General features: G+C 46.8%; 1 protein-coding gene across 1 annotated transcript in view; it reads left to right on the top strand.

Annotated features, from left to right (window-relative positions):
• The first annotated feature begins 1,250 nt into the window (after positions 1 to 1,250).
• Positions 1,251 to 22,488, top strand: part of LOC119390927 (vacuolar protein sorting-associated protein 33A) — a 59,640-nt gene continuing 38,402 nt past the window's right edge. The window contains exons 1-5 of the mRNA XM_037658643.2: positions 1,251 to 1,372; positions 2,683 to 2,748; positions 7,236 to 7,363; positions 15,293 to 15,380; positions 19,151 to 19,252. Of these exons, the coding sequence (XP_037514571.1) occupies positions 1,271 to 1,372; positions 2,683 to 2,748; positions 7,236 to 7,363; positions 15,293 to 15,380; positions 19,151 to 19,252 (486 nt within the window). The 5' untranslated portion in view covers positions 1,251 to 1,270. The remainder of the gene's footprint in view (positions 1,373 to 2,682; positions 2,749 to 7,235; positions 7,364 to 15,292; positions 15,381 to 19,150; positions 19,253 to 22,488) is intronic.

The following is a 22,488-nucleotide window of genomic DNA, read 5'->3' as shown; positions in this document are numbered from 1 at the left end:
TAACAAGTCTTGTTTTTGTTGTACGCTCACAATTTTAGTCGCACTTCTGCAAAGCATTAGTAGTTACCTTTATGCAAAATTGCAATGCTCTGCAGATGGCAAATCTTATTTAAAAAGTACATTAGTAGAAAAAGAAACACAAATTAAAAAATACTAAACAATTTGAAACTATCTTTGAGCTTTAATGCAACCTGCGTCCACCTTAAGATACCTCGCAAATTTTAGTCATAGCTTTCATTACCACTGCTGTACAGCCAAACTTTGAAACTCACTTTCAAAGTTTCACCCTACCTTAATAACTGAGAATATAATCTGAGCTTCACTATGAAAAATCCCATTGTTCTACAACTTAACCATCAACTCGTCAAACATAAGTAATGTTGAAAACACACACATAAATGTAAATCAAACGCTCAACAGAAGAGAGACAATACAAATAGTCGTAATACCAGTTCTTAAATCAGCAAAACACAGTGAAAAATGGTTAGCGGGCAGGGAAATACACAACTGCTTAATACAAAAAATAGTGATAAACCTCATCTGTACTTCCAGGGGCGTAGCCAGAAATTTTTTGCGGGGGGGGGGGGGGGGGGTTCAACTATACTTTATGTATGTTCGTGCGTGCGTTTGTATGTGTGCATGCCTATATACGCAAGCAAAACTGAAAAATTTCGGGGGGGGGGTTGAACCCCCCCCCCCCCCCCCCCCCCCCTTGGCTACGCCCCTGTGTACTTCCGCAGAAAATGCGATAGCCACAGCGGCACGAAGCATGTTTCCTGCCTGCCCTGATGCTTCTCCCGTTACATCATTACTCTTTGCAGTTCTGATTTACACGTGCGTACACAAAGAACAGCGCAAACACGATAAAAACAGCGCAGACGTCACCAAGACAAATTCGGACACGAGGCACGGAGCACTTATAAAGCTGCGGAGGCACTAAGACACACCGGCCAAATCGGCGCGTGGGCTACACCTTTGCGATAAACGTCGCCGCCGGCCGGCGAAAGTTAGAGGGCATCACCGGCCCTGCCACCTTCTCCCATAGGAAACCCCCTCCGCATATTCTAGGCACATATGGGCGCATATGGGCACGAGGAGTTACGGAAGAACAGACTGCAGCGCAGGTGGAACTTCAAACTTGTTTTCAAAGCACGCGGCAGCGCTCCACAAGCAGCCGACGCGGCCGCTGAGGCCACGTGATCCTGCCAAGCACGCCAGTGCGCCAGTCATCGAAAATCCCTAGAGATCCTCCGAGGGGCGGTGTTTAAAAATGGCCGCGCACTTGGCCAATGGCAGGGTAAACGTCGCGTTGCTGCGTGAGGCAGCTAGAAGAGAACTGATCGAATTGCTCGACAAATGCAATGGTACCAAGGTAACGGAGGTGAACTGTGTGCATGCGTTAGCGCGCGAACGAACTGTGCTCCCGTGATTTGTGCGGTGACAGCATTTGATGTCTCCACACGAGCGCGAGTTTCGGTTGTTTTGGCTGCTTCTCGATTATGCTTGCGCTCGTGTTTTCACTTCAGCGGCTGGTGTTTTGTTTCGCACTTTTTCCCAATGCATTCAGATCGATGAGATGCCTGGACTGTGTTCAAACTGTGGCTTAAGCACTGAACTTGCTTTTCTTGTGCACTTGAGGTTGACGCGAAAAACTGCCTCAGCATCGGGTGAGGAAAGCGGCGGCAAATATTTTCAGTGCACGTCTCTTGCGTAAAAGCAAATTCCGCAGATTTTTCATTCGCATAATCACAGTATTTCTGAAAAAAAAAATTAGCGCAAAACAACACAAGGACAGACAGGGAACACGGGATGGCGCTAACTTCTGTTTATTGAAGAAACTTAAGGGCAGCAACGGGCATGACCCTCACAATAATCACACTAAGAGTCAGCAGGAAATCATATCTGGAAACAGAACATCACAACAGTGCTACATAGTTTTCTGGTTGTTGCGCACATGTTCAACAGGTTGCAATCCAAGCGAAGATGTACTGCTTGAGTGAAGGAAAAAAACACGAACGAAGGAAACCTTGAAAATCATAACACGATAACAAAGGTTCTAGTTGAAGCTAGAAAACAGTCCCTAAAACTTTTTTTCCAAGTGATGCATCATTAATGGTGAGAGACGTATTGCTGAGCAAAACCAATGGGAAAAACAACTAAAATAACTAATTTTTTTTATAGGAGGGTCCAAAGGATGCGTCAGTGAAACAAGAAGAACGTGAAAACACTTGGCTAAAAGGACAAAGCGTAACGTCAAAGGACAGGAAGTTAAACCGTGTCTTTCCAAGAAGGTCACTTCCCTATTCAAGAGTGTTATTGCAGGCATGCTAATGCACTTGCCACTGGTCTTTAAAATATAGTAAGCTTCAACAATCTCCCTTTCGGTCCTATCTAGTGCCCTCCTTAGGAAACTTGTGTGCGTAAACTCAGGTGTGCACCTGCATCTTTTGCAATGCTCGGCTCCTGTAGGCCTGTCTGCGAACAGGGGCTACATTTTCATTGGAGCTCGTATTGCAGATAATGAGCGCAAACAACTGAATTCAAAGTCTATCAGACATAAACAAAAAGCACAAACTAGAATCAGGGAAAACTGTACAGATGAGGGAAAAGGCTGTGCAGGGGCATCCTTTCAGTGCTACATTTGCACAGGGCTACGTTACATTGTCAGGATGTGATTTGCAGGCTATCGTGTGGGACGAGTCCCTGGCTGGGCCCTTCAGCCTTATCGCAGAGTTCGGTCTGCTGCGGGTGAGTACTGTTCCACGAACGTCACAAAAAAGACAGGACTCTGGGAATGTAATAAAATTTTTTATTGGGAATGAAACGCATCTGTTACGCAATATACGATGCCATGATTATTGCTATAACACGAGATTTTCAGAGGCTAGGGAGAATAAAGGAATCTGGGCCAACAAGTGCACTTCTATTAAAACGGGCCTTTGGTAACTGGAAAGGGAAATCAATTCTAAAGAAAATGCAGACTGTATAATCAGAGAAATGTTTAAAAAAGAAGCTGTTCACTTCAAGAAAGTTGTCAGTTTCACCAGGACAAAGCACAAAAACGCAATAGCAAGGTTTAGCATTGCGCTCCAGTGTCTCGGACTGTGTTCTAGCAATAATAAGGGTTGAGATTGCGTGACACAGCTTCCGAGATAATCGCTGCTGTGCACTAGCATGATAAGGAGTGCCAGCCACATGTGGTGGTGCTGGTGCACGCTCAAGACGAGACTGACAACGATGGTTGCCCTGAAAAGTATTAGATGTCGTTTGCATTACACTTGCTGTCAATTGTGCTGAGACTAGCATATGCACAATGGTGGGATACACATGTTCTGGAAGAAATAATTTTTATTACTGAGGAAATAAATTGGCCCAACAAAAGTCAACTGATGAGAGAAGTGGAAACAAAGGCTCTCACAACTATATATTAGCAGAGAAGGTGTACAGTAGAATCTCAGTGAAACCTGAAGGGACCGGAAAACTATTTAACAGTAGATTGTCGGAATCATCGATAATGCCCCTTGCCATTGCCTTAGTTGACACGAGGCAATCGGCACCGACATAGGCGTGCGCACAGGGGGGGCAGGGGGGGGGGCGCCCCCCCTAATCACCTAAGAGGGGGGGCGCAAAATCTGCCCCGTACATTGACCCTTCTAGTCACCTACAAGGGGGGGGGGGCAAAATCTGTCCCATACATTGACTTAGTAGGGTGGGGGGGGGGGGCGCTGCGATGAACCTTTGCCCCCCCCCCTTATGGGGAACCCTGCGCACGCCTATGGGCACCGACACCCAGTGGACTACACATGCTCCACGACACGCATTGAACAGTTATAAGCAGGGACGGTGGATAGTCAAAGGGAAGTGGCCAGGCCCGTAACTAGGGGGGGGGTTGAGGGGGTTCTGACCCCCCCGAAATTTTTTTGATGCTTTAACTTTTCGGGTGATACTAAAATATTTACACGCCTTCACAGCGACCACCAGCTGCCAAAGTTACACTGCAACTTTCCTGGCATTGCTTCCCTCTTCTTCCTTTCTTCAAACCTACCCTTTTACCAGAACACCTCAGCGCTCCCTCCCCCGCACGCGCACCTGCCCTATTTGTACAGCTTTGCACTTTGCCCTCGCGTTCCTTCGAGTCTTTTTTTTTTTTTTCGTCTTTCACCCCGTAGCAGCTCCTTTATCGATTCCAGATGCTTTCCTTGTCCATTGCCGCTGGAGAAGTTATCCATCTGTGCGGACCGCACGTGTCGGCTTTGGGTTCCTACGAAAAGCGCATCTCCTTCTGTGAAGGTAAACAGTTCGACAGCAACGGCAACACCAACACGACGTGCGCAAATTTGCCAGGGAACGAAACCCCTAAGCGGAAAAACTCAGCGGCGCATTCCGAGGACGCAGGCTGCAGGGTAAACTTTTCTCAAACTGTAGTCCTCGCCACCGAAACGAATCATCGAAGATGACATCTACTGAAAGACTGGCATATCCGAGCAACTTCGAACAACCTTAACCACACGCAAGGAAATCTACCTCTTCTGTACACAGAAGGTATATGCACCTCCCTACAAAGCGCACAAAGCGAGGATACAGCCGGCACACAATCCGGCACCAGCGGTCAACTTTCACAGGAGAGAAAAAACGCCGCCAAGCTGGGCTGTGCGCGGGAGTACAGAGGCTGACGTCACAGCCTACAAAGTGCATTTTTGGGGGGTCACGGCTATTTAATTAGCGCAGCCCAGAGAGAATTATGCAGGCACCCAGGGAGCCGTCTGTGAAAAGGTGACTTTTTCACAGGAATGGAGCAACACCTCCTTTCTGGACTGTACCACGGGAGTGCAAATGTCTCGGCAGTGCATTCTTGGGGGTTCACGTATATTAAGGGGAGTATGCAGTGCCCATGGAGTCTTCTGTGAAAAGGTCTTTAAGTAGCGTTAATCCAGTTTGCTGCAGCGGGAGTACAATAATGGTCCTGCATGCACACCAGCTGTAGCGGCGTTCAGAAAACACATGCGCCACGCGGGAGCCGGCGCGTTCATCACACTTCTACATTCTAGCCACTGTAAAGTGGATAAGAGAGGAAGAAAACATCGCCCGCCGTTCACGCCAGGCAGTCGAAGCAGTCGCAAACGTCTTTTTGGAGCCACTGGCCACTTCTGTGTGCGTGCACAGGATTGCGGCAGCAAAATGAAAAGACACTCTGCAACAACGAAGCAAAGGAGTCTTGCGTCTTACTTCAAGAAAGTTCGAACCGATGAAGCGGACGGAGAAGAACCGCCTCCTTCGAAGGATAAAACTTCGCCCTCCTCAGCACTGGTGGAAAGCCAAGCGCGTCCGAACTTCTGTAGCGACTCAGGAGAATGCACCGGTTTATATGAATCACCTGAGAACGAACACAAGCAGGACACCCATGCGCTGCCGGGAAATGATGGTGGCCGCAGTGCAACTCCAAGTGACCTTTGTTCTACAGTCAACGCTGGGCAAAGTGACGCCTTTACCACTGGGCAATGCCCAAGGAAGGTGAGTGGCATGGCACCTACACATTCTGGTTCGCCTCCCCTCACACGTCTCTGATCTCTTCACTGTCTCTGCTTACGTACGGAACGACCTAACCTGCTGCCATTCCCGTCGCCGACTTCGCGCTGGCGACGCTAGAGTGGCAGCTTGTAACACATACATACCGTTTTTGTACCGCGGTTACATTGTGTTACTTCATCAGGAGCCGTTGGTCGCGGTGTCCCCGGCTTTGGTGGTGCTATTGTCCAAACTTATTTCTTGCTTTAACCAGAATTTGAGGTTGACATACCAATTTCTTTATTTGGGTACAAATAATTGAAAAGTACCATCGAATTATTACAAGTAAGCGATGTACTTGTTTTATTCACGAAAATAAGCCAGTATAAATCTTAAAAAATGGCAGCCGTTCTACACGCAAACCCCCCCCGAAAAAAATTCCTGGGTACGGCCCTGGAAGTGGCCAACGGAATTGTTGTGGCAACTGGTTGTCTACATGGCGTGCGCCTTGCCGGGGCCAAGGGTAGGGGCCGGAAAGTGTTGTTTGTTCTAAGTTGCCATAACCGTTTGTCTTACTAATAAGCTTTCTCTTCACCCATGCAGTCTTTTAGTGGCTTCCTTTGTGCAGACTGTCAAACACAAAAGGGCCAGCTATTTGTTTTTGTCGAGATTCGACTGTGTATCCTTTTGTCACACTTGTGCACACAAAATGACAGCTAAAGGACTTGCATATAAGTGAGCCGCCAATTGCATAACTTGACTCATAGTTTGACTTCTTGTACAACTGCTTTTGATTGATCTCCTTGTGTCTTCTTGCTATCATTCTCCATGTGCAAGGTGATATATATATGGAAAACTCTTCTCTGCTGTTAAATAGTTTCCTTGTTTTGGTTGTCATAATTTACCTTGCAACAAACACACAGAATGGAGCCAGCATGAAGGCTAGTGTGCATGTGCCCAGTGCTCATTCCTGCAGTGAAAGGCCAAACCACAATGCACAGCTAATTAAGGAGAGTGTTCTGCACTTAGCGTGAAAGAAGGGCAGTGTATCACAGGCTTCGCTCGACAAAACCTTAATGAAGCCAAGGAAATCGTAGGGGACATTATTTGTAGTATTGAACTGTATTATAGTAATTATGTATGTCATAAAATGGTAATGAATTGGAGTGGACGAAAAAACAATCGAACCCACGCAGAAGTTCAGTTCCCACTAATGGCAAGTTGTTTTTTCGTCCACTTCATCCTACATCATACAGGAAATTTGTCTCACCATCTACCGTCCATCTTCATGGAATGTGGAGCACCTTTTTGACATTGCAGAGTGCTTAATACACCAAGTTTTTGGCAGGCTGATCATTGTGTTGCTTGCAGTCGGCTGACTGACTGAGATTTGCGTCAGTGGTTCACAGTGCAACATGACCACTATCTGCAATTTGCATTGCGAATGGAGTTGTCCTCCTCAACATTCCTGAATCCGTGCTCCTCTTGGCGTCCACTCTTAATTGCTGAGAATAAAGACTAGCGTAATTATTTTGTTGTACCTTTGAGGAATTGAGGCCTGTTTCGTGATTGTGAGGCTCACAGCCAGCTGTAAACAAAGGAAAATTAGGCGCATATGTCATGGAACTCATTTAATAGCTCTATGTTTGATGCAATCTCAGTTGTTCAGGGCACAACATTGAGTGTTGATGCCTTCTAGCATGCTTACTCTCAAGCATGTCTGTGTGCAGGATCATCAGGTGACCCAGATGTTCCACTTGTCCAACCAGCGTCCCGTGAGCACCACAGCCCAGCACGTGATCTACATGGTGCGGCCCCAACTCGCCCTGATGGACATCATCGCAGAGCAAGTGCTCGAGTGAGTGTTGCTGGCTGCATGATGGGAAGCTTTGAGACGTGTACTGCAGGGCCGTACCCAGGAATTTTTTTCGGGGGGGGGTTTGCGTGTAGAACGGCTGCCATTTTTTAAGATTTATACTGGCTTATTTTTGTGAATAAATCAAGTACATCGCTTACTTGTAATAATTCGATGGTACTTTTCAATTATTTGTACCCAAATAAAGAAATTGGTATGTCAACCTCAAATTCTGGTTAAAGCAAGAAATAAGTTTGGACAATAGCACCACCAAAGCCGGGGACACCGCGACCAACGGCTCCTGATGAAGTAACACAATGTAACCACGGTACAAAAACGGTATGTATGTGTTACAAGCTGCCACTCTAGCATCGCCAGCGCGAAGTCGGCGACGGGAATGGCAGCAGGTTAGGTCGTTCCGTACGTAAGCAGAGACAGTGAAGAGATCAGAGACGTGTGTGGGGAAAAACAAAACTCTAGTGATATTGCAGCACGAGGAATCTAGTACAACACTTAATACCAACTAACAAAATACATATAAAATCAATAAATCAGCTTACAAGAGAGAAGTATTACAAACTACACAAAACTAACCAACAATAAAACTACAGATGAGAAAGTCCGAAGGTATAAACAGGTGAAGGGATACCTGTGATGACCGGCAGCGTTGAGTCCACGACGATCGGATGCAAGAAGTCAGAGAGAGTTCTGGCACAACTGCGATGTCGGCGGTGTTGCAGCGCTGGTGTTTCCGGTAGGCTAGTGCTTGAAGCCGATCTCGGGCAGGTTGAACTTACTCGAGATTCAAGTACCGATGCCTACGTTACAGACGTTAATTTCGCGTCACAACTAGACGAATGGCTAAGTTTAGGTGGCCAGCCGATACGGAGCCACAACCACTTAAGGGATACTTCTTGATCTCCTTCTACACCATGTTGGTCAGCAACTAGACTGCTTAGCAAGGCGAAATCCTGCGCTTAAATCGACCTCCGTGTCCCCTCATTCTCGTCCTGGGGGAAAAGAGACCTCTACATGGGTCCAATCATGCACGTTTCATTGTTAGAAACTCCACCCTAAAAATATATTGACCGCGTCCCTTTTTAATTAGGAGAGGGTCCTCAACTGAGCGAGAGTGACAACCTGTTGGGGTTCTCTCATACGGCTTGTCCACAAGTGCCCGTGGGAATGGTCAGTTTCCTTGGTTTCAGCCGGTGCGTCTTGCAGTCTACAGCTGGTTCGGGGTGCATCGCGGCCTTTGACGACCCTGCCGACGCCGCCGTAGGTACAAAGGATCAAACATCGGCGACTAACGTTTGAAGAAGAACACCCCATTCAGTACTTCCCTGCACTAAAGACCAGTCTTTTCATGAGCGAACGGTTCCACCGGTCAGCGGGGGAGTGCGGCGCCCGTTAATTTGCCGTTACGCCGGGTCGCAAAAATGGCAGTCCGTGACAGTATGTATGCAAGCAAACAAACAAGTCGCCCGACATTCCGATCTTCTTGTTACCGTTCGCACATTCTGCTTGCTGGATAGTTTCCTCGTAAGTGCGAAAGAATAGAAGGGTTGAAGCTTGGGCTAGCTGGGTTTAGCTTTTAATCGACTCTTGAAACATAGAGGGAAGTTTAAACGAGGAAGTTTTTCCTTCTCGGCAACTTGCAAAATTCTGTGAGGACTTGTTCTGGGGTCACTTGAAGTTCTCGATGGATGCTGAGCAGTGCTAGTCCGGTCAATCTGTCGTTGTTCATATGATTTCGAAGGTAGCTCTTCAGCCTTCTCAGTGTGGAAAAAGTCCGTTCCGGGGTCGACGTCGACACGGGTAAAGTCGCCAGGATAGAAAGTAGGCTGTGGATGTTCGGAAAAAAGTCGCGGTTGCACATCTCTAAGGCCTGTAAAGCACAAGCTGGGCGATTCTTTTCTTCGATCTGGCAGCATTTGTTCACCCACAGTGTGAACTCTGCTTCGATGACATTAGCGGAAGGAATGTCGCCAAGGTAAAACTGCACTGCATCATCAATATCAGAAAGGCTAGCCGATGCGCAGAATTTCGGCAGCAGCATGTTAAGGCCAACCACGACCTTCTTATGGGCATCGAACCGGTCTCTTAATTGATTTTCGAAGTCAGCCAGCAAAGGCAAATACACATTCCTCCGGTAGTACTCTTCGGGAGTAGCAGAAGGTACGTTGCTTCTTTGCATCTGCCTTCCAGTGATGCGTGGTAGGGCCATCTCAACATTTGTGATCTTCAGCAAAGAGAGCGACTTCAGAAAAATCTTATTAAATTCCGTTTCCGCACTAGCCCTTTTTGTGGAAAGAACGTCTATAACATTCTTTACGTGATCGCACGCTTGAGCCAAGTCACAGTCAATTTTTTGAAGAAACTTGCAAAGTGGCAGTGTCAAAGAGAAGAGGTCGCTACAGATCTGAAGCGAAACGACAAACTCGGGCTTCGTAATGGCATTGAGCAGTTGAGAAGCTTTTGATGAAGTATCAGATGACGCGGCCTCTTCTTCCAAATATTCGAGGAATTGTACAATAGGCACGTACAGTTCAAGGAAACGCTGAAGTGCATCGTGACTCTCTACCCACCTTGTTTGGCAAAAGGAGAGAACTGATTTTCTTTTTTCTTGTGTTAAATCTTCTACTTTGTCTCGCAGTTGGTTCGTCCTCTGTGGCGAAGCTCTCACAAACGTACAGGTTGAGGATACAGTTCCCAAACAGTTGCGGATGCTGGGGAGTTTGCATGCGTGAAGCAGAGCAAGGTTCAACGAGTGGGCGCTACAATGCACGTACAATGCTTTGGGCGCTGTTTGACGAATGAAGGCTTTAACACCGTTAAGGTGGCCGCTCATTGATGCCGCGCCGTCGTATCCTTGCCCGCAAAGTAGGTTCAGGTCAAAGCCATGACCTCTAAGGCTGTTCAGGATTGTGCTCGCCAGCGCCTTGCCAGTGAGATCGTACACGGGAACGAAATCTACAAAATCTTCTTTAAGTATGGGCACTCCCGACGTGTCGTGTCCAACGTACCTTACACATAGGGAAATGTGGGCGGTGCGAGATATATCAGTGGCCTCGTCAGCTAGAACTGAAAAACACGAACCTGAGTTGACGTTTTCAACTATCTTTCTTTGTATGATTTTACCACAGAGGGTGATCAACTCATTTTGAATTTTTGGGCTCGTGTACAGCGCATTCGCCGGAGATGTTTCCATGTGAGCTCTCAAGGCGGCATCTCCACATTTTGCTCTCATCCTAAGCAGTGCGCGGAAATTTCCATCATTTTTCAATGGCAGCACTTCAGACATATTTATCGGACCAGAGTCGTCTGTGCCGCGAAGCGGTACTTCTTGCCTGCCACAGAAAAGGATTGTTTCTATTATTGGCAGCAAGTTCTTGCGGTTTTCTTCCGCCTGCTTTTTAAGACCGTGGTCAAGTTGTGTGAAGATGTCATGCTGTGAGCGGGACCGGACTGCTAAAAAGTTCTCCGATAGCGTTGTTGACATGGCGTGATAACTGCTGGATGCGTGGCTCTTAAAGGCGTCCATGGCTTTCTTGTAATTGGTGAACTCCTTAGTTACAAAACAGCCCAAGCGCTGGTGCTCCCCTTTTCCTGCACACTCGCTTGCGAAGACTACGCAATATTTGCATAATGCTCCTTGAAGCTTCTCTGAATAAACAAGCCATGGGTAACGATCTACCCAGTGAGGTTGGAACTTCAGATTCCTTTTCCCTGTGGCTGGATAATCATAGTTAGCCGGAGGGGTCCACGGATTGAGCAGCAGCTTCTCCGTCGTCTCTGGATCATTTACATTATTGCTTTTCGAGACAAACAGTCCCAAGTCCAAAATATTCGCACTCGTCGCACAGAGGGGAGGCGAACCAGAATGTGTAGGTGCCATGCCACTCACCTTCCTTGGGCATTGCCCAGTGGTAAAGGCGTCACTTTGCCCAGCGTTGACTGTAGAACAAAGGTCACTTGGAGTTGCACTGCGGCCACCATCATTTTCCGGCGGCGCATGGGTGTCCTGCTTGTGTTCGTTCTCAGGTGATTCACATAAACCGGTGCATTCTCCTGAGTCGCTACAGAAGTTCCGACGCGCTTGGCTTTCCACCAGTGCTGAGGAGGGCGAAGTTTTATCCTTCGAAGGAGGCGGTTCTTCTCCGTCCGCTTCATCGGTTCGAACTTTCTTGAAGTAAGACGCAAGACTCCTTTGCTTCGTTGTTGCAGAGTGTCTTTTCATTTTGCTGCCGCAATCCTGTGCACGCACACAGAAGTGGCCAGTGGCTCCAAAAAGACGTTTGCGACTGCTTCGACTGCCTGGCGTGAACGGCGGGCGATGTTTTCTTCCTCTCTTATCCACTTTACAGTGGCTAGAATGTAGAAGTGTGATGAACGCGCCGGCTCCCGCGTGGCGCATGTGTTTTCTGAACGCCGCTACAGCTGGTGTGCATGCAGGACCATTATTGTACTCCCGCTGCAGCAAACTGGATTAACGCTACTTAAAGACCTTTTCACAGAAGACTCCATGGGCACTCCATACTCCCCTTAATATACGTGAACCCCCCAAGAATGCACTGCCGAGACATTTGCACTCCCGTGGTACAGTCCAGAAAGCAGGTGTTGCTCCGTTCCTGTGAAAAAGTCACCTTTTCACAGACGGCTCCCTGGGCGCCTGCATAATTCTCTCTGGGCTGCGCTAATTAAATAGCCGTGACCCCCCAAAAATGCACTTTGTAGGCTGTGACGTCAGCCTCTGTACTCCCGCGCGCAGCCCAGCTTGGCGGCGTTTTTTCTCTCCTGTGAAAGTTGACCGCTGGTGCCGGATTGTGTGCCGGCTGTATCCTCGCTTTGTGTGCTTTGTAGGGAGGCGCATATACCTTGTGTGTACAGAAGAGGTAGATTTCCTTGCGTGCGGTTAAGGTTGTTCGAAGTTGCTCGGATATGCCAGTCTTTCAGTAGATGTCATCTTCGATGATTCGTTTCGGTGGCGAAGACTACAGTTTGAGAAAAGTTTACCCTGCAGCCTGCGTCCTCGGAATGCGCCGCTGAGTTTTTCCGCTTAGGGGTTTCGTTCTCTGGCAAATTTGCGCACGTCGTGTTGGTGTTGCCGTTGCTGTCGAACTGTTTACTTTCACAGAAGGAGACGCGCTTTTCGTAGAAACCCAAAGCCGACACGTGCGGTCCGCACAGACGGATAACTTCTCCAGCGGCAATGCACAAGGAAAGCATCTGGAATCAATAAAGGAGCTGCTACGGGGTGAAAGACGAAAAAGAAAAGACTCGAAGGAACGCGAGGGCGAAGTGCAAAGCTGTACAAATAGGGCAGGTGCGCGTGCGGGGGAGGGAGCGCTGAGGTGTTCTGGTAGGTTTGAAGAAAGGAAGAAGAGGGAAGCAATGCCAGGAAAGTTGCAGTGTAACTTTGGCAGCTGGGGGTCGCTGTGAAGGCGTGTAAATATTTTAGTATCACCCGAAAAGTTAAAGCATCAAAAAAATTTCGGGGGGGGAGTCAGAACCCCCTCAACCCCCCCCTAGTTACGGGCCTGGTGTACTGTGCAGTGTCAGTACACGTTAAAGAACACCAGGTGGTCAAAATTTCCGGAGCCCTCCCCTACGGTGTCCCTCACAATCATATCATGGTTTTTGCACGTAAAATAACCAGAAATTATTATCAAAACTGGCAGTGCAGAAAACAGGCCACACTGCTTCGATGGAGGTACTGTACTGATGTCATCTTGCACGGGACTCTGCTGACACCACTGTCTGGTGGCCTGGCTGTACAAGGGCATGGCTTGTGGTGCAAAAGGGAACTCCCTACATTGTGCACTACATTTACAATTATCTGCAACACTTATACAATCGAGGAACAGTGCTTGACAATGATTAGTTTAATTTTTTATTCTTTTCACCATTTCTGACAAGACACACTAACATTATTAGCAGGATCTGGAACTAAGTGCAACTATGACTCATCTTAGCAATGAATGTCTGGCTTATCATTATTACTTGAGGGCGCCAGTGGAGCCTCCAGTTCAGTGCAGTGCCTGTCATTTGACACCAATGAAGAGAGATGCTTTCTTGTTGTGCGGTGAAGAGCTAGCGAATGGATAATTATTCCAACTGGTATTTCTTTCTTTGCCTTTTTCTCTCTTTTCTTTCCTATATTTTTTTCTCTTTAGCTGTCTTGCTGTGTCTTTGTTTCTCTCTCTCTCTCTCAGTGTAGTCGGTCTCTCACCTTCTGTGTTTTCATCTATTTCTTCTATTTGTTACTTCTTTCACTCTCCCCCCCCCTCTCTCTACAGTCGGTCTCTCGCCTACTATCTGTTTCTCTGTTGCTTTGAAATTCTTTCTCTGTCTCTTTCTTTCTGTCATTTTCTCTCTCTTTATTCCCTAGCTTATCTCTATTTTTTCTCTCTTTATATCTTTTCTTTCTATGCCTTTGTTTCTCCTCCCTCTCTGTGCAGTTGCTTTTCTTGCCTTCTATCTTTTTTCCTCTGTCTCTTCCCTTTCTATCTATTTGTCTGTTTCAATTTTCTCTCTCTCTCTGTACTCGTTCTCCCATCTTCTTTTCACTCCTGGTGACCCTCATTCCTCTCTCCTTCTCACCCTCACATCCCTTCCCCATCACCTTGCTGTGCTGTACTATTCAAGGATAAGTTCTGCTCTGCGAGCGTGCCTGCATAGCCAAGTGGTTATAATGCTCGCCTTCAAATCGTTGGTTCGCTGGTTTGAATTTTGCCTCGACAAAAATATTTTTTCGCCATGAATTTCTTTTTTCTCTTTCCTTCTCTTTTTTTCTTTCCTTAAATTAACATAGCCATCTGCATAGTAAAGTTTGTGCCACGCTGTGATAAATGTCTCAGTTGGAGTAACGACTGTGTAGAGAGGTACCTGGAAAGTAAGTGTAAATGTTCCAAATGAAACAGTTTTGAATTTCACTGTGGTTCTAATTTTGCGAACTATTGGGGTTTGAAAAAAAAAAAAGGTAGCCCTCATACTTAAGTTTAAAAAGCACATATTTGTGATGAATTAGCAGTGCTGTCTACATGGAACCATAGGGGTTTGTTATATGTTGTGCTTACTGGTTTGTGTGTACCGCTAGCTATCACTTCAATATTGGCATAAAGGGGAAGTAAAAATATGTGTGTTCATCTGCTTTGGTGGATGCCTTATATGTCTCATGCGGAGGCTGTACCAACAAAATGGTGGCAGAAAATACCGTACAACATTGCAGAAGTGCAGATAGCTGGGCCAGTTGGTGTAGATCCATGGAAGTAAGCAGTGAGAAAAGCAAGACGACGCACTCAGGGAGGAATGACAAGAACAAGTGCAGTTTCAGGGTCCTTTCAAAGTCAAGTGTGGCTCTTATCCTATTCGAAATTATCTTCGCGAATATTTTGTCCAATGATGAGGCTGACCTGTGTAGTTCTTAGTTTCTTTCATGTCTCCCATTTTTGTATTAGTCAAACATTGGCGTTTTTGCAACTCTCTGGTCCATTCGAATTTTTGCATCTTGCCGTATGACCGTGTGCGGTACGTATCTCTGCGGCATCACTCTCTGCGTACCTTTTCAAAAGACGGTGGCCGAATTGCCCTGAATATTTTGACAGAATTACTGCAGTGCTAAAAAAAATTAGAACGTATACACACACACAAATAGAACATTCATTTGTGTATATACTTTTTTTCAATGCTAATTACAAAATGAAGTTTGCAGCTCTCCATTGGCATGCATGCTAGAAATTTGTGCATTCAGTAACTTATGTTTATGCAAATAATTTAACGTGACCCTTGTTGCTGTTTTGATGTAACACTAGATCTAAAGCAGTGATGGCGGCCTTAAGGAAACTTTGCAGGGCTCCTTTGAAAACCTGTCAACCGTAATTGAATTTGTATAGACTTAAATACCCGGGTGCACTGTTTCATTTCATCAAGGCAAGCCCGGCAACCAAGCAGCCAGCGTAAGGAGTTCCACGTGTTTTTTGTGCCCCGCAAGAGCCAACCTTGTGTCCGCCAACTGGAGGTAAGTTTGTCTGCTTCACCATACTACATTGTGAAGGGAGCTGCTGTTTGTGGAACGATGCAGAATTTATGGCACGAGCACAAATTAAAATATAATTAGTCTTCTCAGTGGCTGTACGTGTTCAGTTATAATTTAACCACTTTTAGTAAATACCATAATTGCTTGACCTTAATTTTAGAGTCACATTTTTTTTTTATGTCAGAACCTGAATGGGGATGTGCATCATAAGAATCATACAAATGAAATTGGCTGTGGTGATACATGAAACTCCTAGAATATTGCTACATGCATATCGCCAGTCTCTGGGACCATGCGCATGCGCGCCATACAAGGAAGACAAAGAGGTGTTGCTGGTCGGGCTCTGAGCTGAAGCAGTCAGCGCTGCAACCACTGCTTTAAAATATATCTTGTTTACAGCCTCACTGACCAGGCGTCTCTTCGCTCACGTAGCATATTTGGTGAAGGTGGAACGTCCCCTGTCCTCGCCACGAAGCTCCGCAGCGGCTGCACCATCCCCTCTCCAGCCATGCCTTTCAATGGCTTCCAATGGTTGTTGTCTCTCTCTCTCCAACGACCCGTCTCCCTCTACACCTGCAGTGCCAACGACAACGTATTACGATGCCCAGCCTCCGCAGTCCCAGTACGTTCTCCACCCAAGCCGACCTTGATGTCGACTACTGGCTCAGCATGTACGAACGTGTACGAGCAATAGGAAGATAACATTGACGATGGGTGACTCCCAAGGGCTCAATGAGGGTTCAGTAATGCCTCTGGCTAGCATCTTGTTCACTTCTTGTTGAATGAACTTACGCTCTGCGGCAGACACCCGATATGGTCGGCGGTGCATGGGAAGAAAATCACCGGTGTTTATGCGGTGCTTTACAAGAGAAGTCTGGCCTAGTGGTCGATTATCGACGTCGAAGATGTCGCAGTAAGAAGCCAAAAGGCAGCTTAGAGCGGCTGATTGCTCAGGTTCGAGGTCCGGGGCGATCACCTGACATAATGCCATGTCGAGGCATGTGGTATCAGGCGGGCGACAAGGAACATCTGAGCACACGTCGGCAGCAAAAATGGTGATGTGGTCATCTGATAAGGATCAGAGCGTGGCAACTGAGATGCCTTGGGGTAGCACTTGCTTCGTGAAGCCGAAATTTACAACAGGGAGATGTATCCGTTTAGCGGCTAAGGTGACAACGCAGTGTGGTACAGTGATGTCACGCGCCAGAAGGACATCAGCAATAGGCGTGACGACGTAGTCCCCGTCAAGCACCGGTGAAGACGTTGCCAATTCGACGAATGTTAGGGCTTCAGGCGGCATGCGGATAAATTCTGTGGTACAGAGGCTGTTCTGGAGTTTGGGGCTAGTATCTGGCAGAAGAGGAAGTTCCAAGCAAAGAGTACCGGCAGAACAATAGATCAGGGCAGAATGCATCAATAGGAAGTCCATCCCTAAGATTAGGTCGTGAAGGAAACTGCTGAGCACGGTAAAGAGGACGGGAACGTGGCAGCTGGCAATGCTTATTCGAGCGGTACACATTCCCACGATGGCAATAGTTCCACTATCGGCGACGCGTACGGCTTTAGTTGTAGGAGGCGTGAGTACTTTCTTAAGTCGACGGCAGAGATGCGCACTGATGATGGACGCCTGAGCTCCAGTATCAATTAACGTTGTCATAGAAATACCGTCCACTTGCAGATCAATTAAGTTCGTGTTTGTAGGGAGCGTCAACGGAGGATTTGGTTCAGATGAAAATGATGCAGCAATATGTACTAGATGTATGCATATGGTGGCACACACGTGAGTGTGCTTTGTGCAAGAATTTTTTAGTGCATGTTTGTTGTTGAAATTTGGCACATAATTGCCTAGGATGTTTTAGTGCCATAAAACTCAAATGTACAATCTTGTTGCAATCAAATTATTCTTTATTTACCATTTAAGATATTGCCAAAAAATAAATGAGTAATTGAAAATGCTACTTTTTCTTTTTTTGCCTGTTGCAGTATTTGGCATGAATATGTGGTGCTGCTTCACATTGGTGGGCTTGTAACCCTTTCAAGCCACAGAATGTTGCATAAGGATATCTTTATATAACATGCTTAGTTTTCTCACCTTTTTTTATGTTTTTGGCAAGCAAGAGTGGGAGTGTGCAAATTACACAAATTTCTAAAACACATCCTCAGTAACATCTACAAAGGTCATGGAAAACTAAGGTGTCTTATTCTAACTGTATTTCATTAATTCCAGACAAGAAATCTGTGTGTTATCGAGAGCAGTCAGTTTACTGAAAGTGGCAGCAAGTGACAAATGCCAAGGCATTTGATCCAGATGGAATGATAACAATCGCTAAAGAGTTCCGTCCATACAGAAAAAATCACTGCAGGAATTGGCTCATTCCCATGGGGGCATTGAGCAAGTACAGCGACCTGAACTTAGCAGGTGCGTCTCTCCCTTTGTTAGGCCATGGTGATGTGAAGTTACTGCTAGCTCTGGCACCCAAGTAAACAGCATCGTTCTCTCAGCTGACATTCAGTCAGCACACTCATTTTGTGTAGGTTCATCACAACATCGAAGTCACGATGATTAGCACAAAAGAAGAAGCAACACTTCTGAGTCTGCTCTTTATTTGAGACTGTGCGCCTAGCCAGTGTCACTGTTGAAGGAATTGGACTCTGAGCTGTGACCGTTGCTAGTGTGGTCCCAAATGGTGTCGTCCTCAATTCTGTCTAGTGCACTCGACAGCACCTTCTTCTTGAAGCTGTGAAGTCACAATATTGGGTAAGACCATGCCCCAAGCTGCTGCTTTCCACACACTGTCTCCGGTGGAGACAGTCACTTGTTCGTTTTGTTTTGATGTCCAGCAGAATTCCTTTGACATTGTGGACGAAACGGCCTCTGATACCGTCAAATGCTAACAGTGATAGCATAGTTCCCGGTCCTCTTCCCCAGACAGTATTGATCCAGCTATTCATGAAGTACTCATTGATCATTCCATTTTCATGAACACAGATGTGAATGCATGCTCAACTATTTGTCTTTGGCATTGTCTTTTGCTTAAAAATTGTGAAGTGCGGAAGTTCTCTCCTATCAGCAGTCACCGCATGCATTACTGCGCAACGCTGTTTTTCTGAGCCCATTTTTCTTATTTACACTGACAAGGCACTGTTTCTATACAAAGTGGCATAGGGTGGATTGTCGAACATCAGCAGTGTTGTATCGCCGTTTCTGATCTCTGACATTGTAAAGGTGTCAGCCTTGCACAGCCCTTTCACGAAACAGTGAAAAGTGACTATCTTTTTCTTCATACTCATTCGACAGATGTCGGCAGAGGGTCGTCCTTCGTCATGGAGACAGCTGGTGATGCCTCATGAAGTGTGTCACTCAAGCTCTCCTTGCCTTGAATGTTACAACACAGATACCTTTGTCTTACACAATCTTTTCCAATTAAAATTGCGGTATCTGGATTTGTGCTCTTGAACATACCTGAGCAGTTCTTCAACAGCAAAAAGATTCCATCCTTGGGTCCCTGAAAAGCTTTTCTTCCCGGTCTTGCATCGATGAGCTGAAATTTCTGTTTCTTCCAGTAGCGTACATGGCTCTCATTGCCTCTGAACTCCTTGACAGTGGCATGATTTTCATTTTCCTGAACTGCATTGTGCATAGTTTGAACTTGACCGTGTGGTTATAGCTGAATGCAGTAAAAGTTACATAGAGAGTAAGTGCCACTCAGTCGGGTGTGGGTATACCATGCATTGTACATTTTTCTCTACAGGAACGTGGAGTGTATGGAGAGCTGGACATAGAAGAGTACGCCCTCGAACTGTTTCCTGTGGACAGTGATGTGCTTTCAATGGAAATGGATGCTTCCTTCAAGGTGACTGCCTTTTGTTGTTTATATATTCAAAATTGAGATTTAATTTTCGCTATCTGGAGAAACAACTGCTTGTCAGTCAATGCAACAGGAAAAAGAATGGGGAGTGATATTGGCAGTAGTGCATATTGTAGTGGACGCTATGTTGTGTCTTGATTAATAGCCAAAAGATGGTGCTGATGGCATGCGAGTGTCACCTGGCATCAGGTATATAGTAGACTGGCAGACGCTAATAACGGACTTCTTGTTGTTGCTACGAGCTGAGCTTGTGTCTTTAATCGGCGTCTCTGAACATGGCGTCGGAAGTGGCCGACTAACGCAGAGTTATGGACGTGACAGCTGGCAAAGAAGCCGGGCCTGCCATCCTGCGTGTCAGAATGCCTGGACTTCAGCCTTCATCACACTTCAACTTCACAAGCCCTGTGGAATGGACAACATGTTTAACAAGGTACGAGGATTGCACCTTTGCTGCCGCACTCAACACAGCCACTGACAAGGTGCAGGTGTGAACACTCTTGTATTGCATGGGTTCTCAAGCACGTAGCGTCTTGTCATCACTTGGACTGTCTGCTCTGGAAAACCTCTCGTTTACGGAAGTCAAAGCTAAACTCGCTTCGCATTCTGTCCACCCTGCCAATGAGATTTTTGAAAGCCACCGATTTCATCGCTCAGTACAACAGCAAGGGGAGCCTGTTGACAAATTTTTTACAGCAATTCAGAATCTTGCCAAGTGTAGTGGGTACAACAACGCCAAGATTGTGGATTGTGGGAAAAAAAGCTGTCTGATCAGTTGTGCCTATGCACAAAACTTTCGGCAGAAGCAGCGTTGTGCCAAGCGAGTGTTCACGAAGAAGCCAAAAAAGAGCGTATATATCGTGCAAGTCTCAGCGAGAGCGCGGCATTTGACAGCTTAAACATGGACGCGGCGCAAACGCACGAAGAACACGTCACCACGTTGCAGCAAGTCGGCGCAACCAACTCAGTCCACTTGCACTTACTGTGGCCGTGGTCAACACCCTCGAAAAGAATGCCCAGCTTGCAAGGCACTTTATTGCTGTTTGCAAGGCCAAGCATCGGAAAGAGCTGTTGGGCTCTGTGTAACTTCACGCTCTCAGTACTTGTCGGGCAAGATACGCCGACATTCACGGGAATGCTCACCTCGCAAACTTCAAGATAGGCTTGGGAGCAGAAGTAACGGTTGTTTCACCTTCTTTCCCGGGATTACCTGCCATTTTAGATAAAGTGGACGCCAAAGTGTCTGGTCCTGGAAATCAAAGGTTGCACGTTCTGGGAACTTTTACTGCTACTTTGCAATGGCTTAACAAAGTGTCTGTGCAAAGACTCTATGTTATCAAGAACCAGATGACACACCTTCTGGGATTACCTGCAGTGGAAGACTTGGGAATCGTTCAGTTTTTGGACTTGGTGGAAGGTATTCCGTCACCCTAAGCAAAAGTTTTTCGTGGCCTCAGGGAGGTGCAAGAAGAATACCACATTCGCGTCGCTCCGTACACTCGTCCCTTTTCATTGAGTCTTCCTAGACGAATACCTCTACCTCTGCTCGCACTGGTAAAAAAGGAATTGGATGAAATGGAAACCCAAGGAGCCATTCGCAAGGTTGACATGCCAACCACATGGTGTTCAGGCTTCGTCGTTGTGCCGGAGCCGTCGGGCGGATACAGGCTGTGTGTCGACTTGACGAAGCTTAACAAGGTTATCCAGTGGGAACGCTATATTCTGCCAACAGTTGAAGGAATCTTAGGTCAGTTTGGTGGGGCACGGATTTTTTGCCAGCTCGATGCCAGCTTCCTCCAAATCAAACTAAGTCGTGAGAGCGAAGAACTGACGACGTTCATCACACCTTTGGCTGCTATTGCTACAAGCGTCTTCCCTTCAGCATTGCGACAGCGCCCGAATATTTCCAACGCTTCATGTCAAGACTGCTCGAAGGCATCACTGGAGTTGTCAGCATGATAGACGACATACTCGTCTTCGGTAGGAACCGTCAAGAGCACGACCAACGTCTAGCTGACATCTTCGCGTGATTAACTCAAGCGGGCATCACTCTTAAGGAAAAGCAGTGTCAGTTCCGAGTGTCTCCTGTCAAGATCTTAGGAGTTGTCGTCAGCTGGCAGGGGATTTGTCCAGATCCAGACAAAGTCAAGGCTATCATGGATCTCCCACCACCAGTCGATATCAGTGGTGTTCGCTGGTTACTTGGAATGGTAAACCATGTAGCTTGATTCATCCCAAACCTTTCTGAGGTCTCTGCACATTTTCGTGCTCTCCTCAACAAGAACACCTGGAGTTGGAGTTACTACCAGGAGCAAGCATTCGAGAACATCAAGCCTTTGCTCAGCTCCGACATGTGTATAGCTATGTACAGTCCCCATTACCCAACTGTAGTATCAGCTGACACAAGCTGTCATGGCCTCGGAGCCTTCTTACTCCAGGATCAACCTTTGGGAATTTGACGTCCCGCCGCTCATGCTTCCAGATACCTCACTACTACAGAGAGACGCTACAGTCAAACGGAAAAACAGTCTCTGGCTGTCACGTGGGCTGTCACAAGTTTCAACCAATACCTACGTGGACTAAGCTTTGAGGTCAAAACCGATCATCTTCCACTTGTAGCCCTCCTTTCAAGTAAAGATCTGGACATCTTGCCACCTCGAATTCAACTAATGCGGATCAAACTGATGCGTTGCCACTTCTTCGTCAAGTATGTTCCTGGAAAACTGCTAGCCACAGCTGACACACCATCTTGAGCACCCTGCGACTTGCCAACTTCCAAAGCTGTCAGCAGCTTGGAAATCTATATAGAGGCAGTTCTTAAGGATCTACCTCCACGGCTGGCAATTCGGCGTCTTAAAGCTCAAGATAGTGAGAGTTCTTCGATTATGACCTATTGTGAGAGAGGCTGACCGTCCAAGAAGAGAGTTCTGACCTATTTAGCACCATACTGGAAGGAACGAGAAAGACTGAGTGTGTATGAGGGGTTATTTTTACTGGATCGCCGCATTGTCACCCCGTCTGCTAAACGCCAGGACATTCTCGCACTGCTGCACGAAGGGCATCAAGGTGTCCGCCGCTGTCAAGAATGCGCCTGTGGGTGCGTTTAGTGGCCCCCATTGCAACCAGCATATTAACGACCTTGTGACTCAATGTGCTAAGTGCATAGGTCGGCAAACTCACTCATGAGTCGACTCACTCAGACTCAGATTGGGCCGTGAGCCTGA

This window comes from Rhipicephalus sanguineus, chromosome 4, assembly GCF_013339695.2.
Source record: "Rhipicephalus sanguineus isolate Rsan-2018 chromosome 4, BIME_Rsan_1.4, whole genome shotgun sequence".
Lineage (NCBI taxonomy): Eukaryota > Metazoa > Arthropoda > Arachnida > Ixodida > Ixodidae > Rhipicephalus > Rhipicephalus sanguineus.
The sequence above is the reverse complement of the archived record's forward strand: the minus strand, read 5'-3'. Positions and strand labels throughout refer to the sequence as shown.